General features: G+C 40.2%; 1 protein-coding gene across 1 annotated transcript in view; it reads right to left on the bottom strand.

Annotated features, from left to right (window-relative positions):
* The window catches only part of TOPBP1 (DNA topoisomerase II binding protein 1), a 55339-nt gene that overhangs the window by 18718 nt on the left and 30621 nt on the right, over positions 1-6000 (bottom strand). The window contains exons 16-18 of the mRNA XM_045297815.1: positions 2464-2587; positions 1590-1736; positions 1388-1490 (exon numbers count right to left, since the gene is read on the bottom strand). Of these exons, the coding sequence (XP_045153750.1) occupies positions 1388-1490; positions 1590-1736; positions 2464-2587 (374 nt within the window). The remainder of the gene's footprint in view (positions 1-1387; positions 1491-1589; positions 1737-2463; positions 2588-6000) is intronic.

Here is a 6000-nt window from a genome sequence, read left to right as displayed (position 1 = left end):
ATAAAATGTCAAAAAAAAAAAAAGCAACTTAATGAAATAAATATATAATATGTGAATATTATATCACGGAAACTAATTAAAAAAAAAAAAGAAAATGGCTAGGCAGATCTCCAAAATATGTTTGTACCCTAATAATCTTATCCTTCCTTGGTATAGTATGTCTGCATAAGATCCAGTTTGAGGCCCTAAGAAGGTGAAGTCATCAGTCTGAAAAGAGCCCCTTATCAGAGTTATATGAATTCGTGAAACCTGAAGCCAGAAAAACACACACATCAAATTTACGGTGACATTTAGGTGGAAGCATGGAGGAATAAATCATAGATGCTTTATGAAAAGTTCTTAAGGACAGCGTCCCAAAGAAACCAGCAGTTTACAAAAGGCTACGTGAACTCCTTTGCAGAAGAGACGAGAAGTTGAAGATGAGCCTAAAGCAGACCACCTATGTCAATATGCATGGGATGAATCTTGTCTGCGCCTTAACAGAAGAGGAGCCACACCACAGACAGCTACAGATGCAGCTCACACAACCGTGACTGAAAACAACCTGGCTACTCACTCCTCCCCTCACACAAGGGCAATTTGGGGCGTGTTTCGATGGGAAATCCTTAGGCATCTACTTTACCATCTTAATTTGACTTCTTTTTATTTCCTAGACTTCTAAAATCTTTCACGGGCATTAATGTTTCTCCAGTCAGTAACGTAGTAAGAAAGGCTGCAATGACCAGGTTCAACTCCAGGGACCCTCAGTTCTTAGAGGTGGCTAGCGTCATGGCTTGCCAAAGCATCGGGACCCTGATGTAGTTCATATGTCGAGATATAACGCTTACATTTTTAAATTTTTATCTTGGGGTTCCATTTTCCTACAAACTTGCTGAAATCTCCTATAGTTCATAAAGTTTATGTTTTAGACCCTGATTTGGTGAGTAGGTCCTAGGGTCTTAAAAGATTCTAAGTAGCCATCTAAGACACAAGCTTTGGCCTCTTCTCAGGCCGAACAAAAGCAAAAGAAGGAAAGTAAAGGCTCACAGAAGAAACTCGTCAGAAGGGGGATACTCTACCAATGACAGCCTCTCCGGTCCCAGGCCAACACGAGGTGAGGCCTGGCTACCACTCATGACTTTCCGACAGCCGACAGACAGGCTAAAACTGGCAAGAGCGGACTCAACCCAAACTACCCTGCTGTCATCTTTCAGCTACATAATCATCTAAACATATTTAGGTGAGTAGAAAAGGCTTAGGAAATTTAATGATGAACATGGGATCTCAGGTCGTTCTTCAAATCAATGTTTGATATATATATACTTAGCGATATAGGAAATAACCATTCTTCCATCGGATGTAAAGATGTAACTTGTAAAAAATACTTTTTATCATTTGAAACAGTTACCTCCTTTAGTGTCATTCTTCTCACTTCCATCCATGGCTGCCAACTCTTTGTCACTGATGCTCAGCTTGTCCACATCCTCTACTTCTAATGGCAAATGACCAGGCTATGGGAGGGGAAAGTACAATGCCTCAGATCAAGCCACCAGATCCAGATTTCACAGCAACAAGTAGACACATTCAGCTCAAGGAGGAGTTAAATGTACCTCAGCATCATTTGTTGCCGAATCAGCGGAGAGCAGTCGACTGTTAGGGAGTCTGTCATCTTGCACCGCACTGATATCCAGGCTCATTTTGGGATTGTAAGTATGTGGGTAAAGAGATTCAGGAAGGTGCTTGTATTCTTGGGCACACTGCAATATAATGGCGTGTCTTAAGACAGCAGTAAAAGAAATGTAAGCAAATAAAAGGAAGATGCTATGTGGGATCCTCACTCACTGACCCACAGTGACCTTGTAAGACAGGGTCGGTCTGTCCCTTGGAGTAGAGAGCCCTGTCTTTCTCCCACAGAGCAGCTAGTGGTCTCAGACTGCGGACCATGTGGCTAGCAGCCCAATGGCTAAGCACCTCACCACCAAGGCGGCTTCTAAGTCAAAGAAGGACTACTAATACATTATGAAGTTCAGAAAACCAAGTTTTGAAAAGTAGTTTATAATAAAAAATCTCGACCACACAGAGGACAATGAAAAGCTGCTTACTTTTTTCAATGTCATGTCTACTAAATGATTACATCGAATTCTATTTCTGGGCATTTGCCAAGTCAATAATATTTCAGGGAATCTCGGGAGGCAGGGAGGAAGAAAGCATAGTTCTAAACTGTATCATTATGTTAAATTATCAAATTATAAAATTTTCATCCATATAACTTGTAATTAGTAAAAGGAATCAGACAGTAAGAGTTGGTATCCATTAGAGACTTATTAAGTGCTTAAGGAATAAAGATCTTAAGTTCAAATGCCAAAGAGATGAAAAGTCCATAAAGAACGATGATTTCCAAACTTGTTTACATGCACCAGACTTGGTTTGTCCTCTGAAAGGACGTGTGTCTAGTTTTTGTTGAGAGGAGACAGCTGTAATTACTTCTAGAAGCCAGTGCTCTGAGACAATGTGCACTCCCCTTTCCTTTACAGACTTCAACTCCCGGTTCGTGTCATTTGGTCGTCCTTGATAGATGAAATGAGTTACTGTTTCATCAAAACTCCACCTGAAACAGCCAAGCACAAACCAAAGCACAAATAACTGAGAGAAACAGCCACAAGAATTGAAGATGATCACTATTTGTTATGTACAGAATACTTTCATTTCCCCAAACGTTCACAACTATATGAACAATAAGCAAGATCAAGGAAATAAGCCTTTTTATAAAATTGTATATGTAGATCTCTAGACTTACAAACGTAGAAAAGCTTTAAAAAAATGCTTTCTTTTTAGTTTCTGGAATGATTTCAATTTCTGTTATTGTGAACATCTACCACTCTACGGTAACAATCCAAGTATTTTCAGAGTCGTAAGCCAGAGCATCCACTTTGTCCAGTTCATGGAAGTCACTATTCATTATACATTTGCTCCACGTCACCCATGCTGCTCTTTCACGTTAGTGCCTCATCATGTAACAAGTTTCAACCCTGCTTTGGTTGTTCTGTATTTTACAGATAGGAAAACTGGAGGGCATGGCTCAGCAACCTCTTCAAGGGGTGCTAAGTGATAGAACCAGTCCTTAGCTATTATATTGTGCTATTATCTTGATTATTCCTAGTCAACATTCTCTTCGCCTAAGAAAATATCTTAAGAAATGTAAAAATATCCTTTAAAAGATTAATAAAAGAAAAAAACACCCTCAAACCCACGGCCACTGAATTGATCCTGACTCTGAGACTCTTCAAAGGGTTTCTGAGACTAGAAATCTTTATGGGTGCAGCCAGCCTCTCGTTTCTCCGTGGGGCAGCTGGTGGGTTTTAATCACTGATCTGGCAGTTCGCAGCCCATGGCCTCAACAACACTGCCCCAAGAGCCGCTAACAAAGAGCAGAGGAAGAGCACTTCCAAAGCAATCACCAAAACAGAGCTTTCCCTTTATGGACACCGAGTATGCGTTCCATTTCCGAGACAAAAAAATCCCTTCAGAGCCATTTAAATAGTCACATTAAGAATGAAAAAAACACCTCTATTTTCAGGTGACATGGGTATCCTCAAAAATAACTTCAAAAAACACCTGGTCTAATTTAGTTAGCACTTCAAATAATTGGCTCTACTGCTATTGAGTTGGTGGACCAATCAGCCTAATTATGCCATCGAGATCATTAAGAAGAGGGATATTTTTGCCGGAATCACCTGGTTTACTATTCAACTCCACTGTGGCAATACGGATACCGGGTTTGTAGTCCCCAGAGACTGTCAAGAACAAGCTTTCAATGTTTGTAGAGGAGCCAGAGCAGATCCCCGGGGCTGGGAAAACTTTTTTTTAAAGCGCCATATAGTAATAGCGTAGGCCTGGTAGGGCAGGACTAATTGTCTCTGGAACATCTTTGCACACAAAGGCACTGTCTGTGTTCCAAATAACTTTATTTGCAAGAACACCCGGCTTGACCTACAGTAGTCTGCCAATCCACGGTACAGAACAGTGTTTTCATGTAAAGTGTTACTCTTTCATAGGGGATATTTTGAAAATTTGTGGGAGTTTTTGGTTATTAAAACAGGTGTGCAGGTGTGGATGAAAGGAGCTGCTATTACCATTTAGTGAGCAGGGTCTAGGGATGCCCGAAATTTCTAGGGAACAGTTATTTAATAAACAATTATGCCATATGCTGAAGGTTTTCTCATAGTAGGTTGGACATTCACATATGTGAAAATGTTTATCTGCCTCAGTTCCGTGTGTCTGCTGCATGTGAGATGATTTTACATATATGTGCACACATCTGACTGCTCCACTCTCTCCAAAAAGCTCAGGTACTTGCAAACCAAATGTAAGCTTTTATTAGCGTGTGCTTGCTGGTTCTTCTTGGTGTCATAGAATAGCAAACTGACTTACTTTTTAAGATTGCAAACATAGTAAGGTGACAATATTTATGAACTTCATTTTAGTGCAAGGAATGTTACAAAAAGATTTGAAATAAAAAGAGGATGTATTTGATGTACTGAGAAAATCTGATCTGACGTTTAACGGCTGGGAGAGCGAAGAGACTATCATCTCCTCGGGATGGGAAACCTGTAGCAGATGTGGGAAATCTTCACTTCAGAATGGATCAGCCCACGAACACATCAGTGTTGGAACTTCTGCATATCAAAGGAACCTCCCGCTTATCCATTATAAGCAGGAGAAATTGATTTCAGAAAGCCATATTTAATGCAAACATTAATTCAACTAAAAAGTAAAGGTCCAAAGCAGTCCTCTTATATGCACTCTTGGGAATTATGGCAATATTCCCTTTTATTAAATTTCAAAGGTTGGCATCGTAGATTTTACAAAAATCCAAGTCGTATATGAGGGGATACTCCCCCAAAAGCAAAATCGCTCCCAAGCTATGTATTTAAATTGTTTTTACAAAACAACCCTATCATCTTCAAAGTACTCTCCATTACACTTAATACATTTGTCAAATCTACGATTCCATTCCAAGAACCACTTTTCAAACTTATCTGTTTGGAAGGCTGCCATGAGCACCTGCCTCGTTTTTGTTTTTGTTTTCTTCACCTCTTCTATGTCATCACACCATCAAATCGCTTTCCTTTCTTGTCCCTCTTCATTTGCAAACAAAAATAAGTTGCTTGACTCAAAATTATTTGTTAATAGGCAATACAAATACAATGAAATGTCGATCAATAACAAGGAGCCCTGGCTAATGGTGCAGTGATTGAATGCTTGCCTGTGAAACAAAAGGTTGGTAATTTGAACCCCCCACCACCAGCTGCTCTGTGGGAGAAAGGTGTGACAGCCGGCTTCCATAATGGTTACAGCCTTAGAAACCAGATTCCACTTTGTACGAACACTTACGGATCCTGACATTGCCTTACATAACAACCCTTGTTATGATTAGGAATCAGCTTGATGGCAAAGGGTTTGGTTATGTATTAGCAGGTAACAATGAGGCACTATAAATTATAGAGCTGCACTATTCTCCACCACATGCATCACATCACATACTAAGTTTCTTGTAGCTATTACAGATATATTTTACTTTTATAAATCAATACCAGTTTTAATGTCTTTAGAACTAGAGAGCTAACTATGTAGGACATACCCCAGGGGAAGGGAATCGAACTCTACAACCTGCCCATCACTTGGAAAACCAAACATCATGCTCTCTCTTGAGTGGTTACACACAAATGATCAAGCGAGCTGGCTCTGCAGACAATGGTGCAGCAGCACTAACTCAGAACTGGCTGGAATGAGCCCGGGCCACTTGATCACTGATACTGATGCTAACCGTGCCAGGACGGTCTCTCTAGTTTAGTCAACCAGTGTGAGGGCAGATTTGACGACCTACGGCTCCGAAGTAGTAAAAATGACAGCAATAGAAACATCTTCAAAAAGATTGTCTTAGTTAGGGAATGTTGCAAAAATGGCTCTGAAAACCCGCAAAGGTAAAAAATCATGCTTTAGCTCACTAAGACCCAGACA

This window comes from Echinops telfairi, unplaced genomic scaffold (assembly GCF_000313985.2).
Source record: "Echinops telfairi isolate 266 unplaced genomic scaffold, ASM31398v2 ScPeMD7_7422;HRSCAF=8460, whole genome shotgun sequence".
NCBI lineage: Eukaryota > Metazoa > Chordata > Mammalia > Afrosoricida > Tenrecidae > Echinops > Echinops telfairi.
This window is presented reverse-complemented; position numbering and strand designations above follow the sequence as displayed.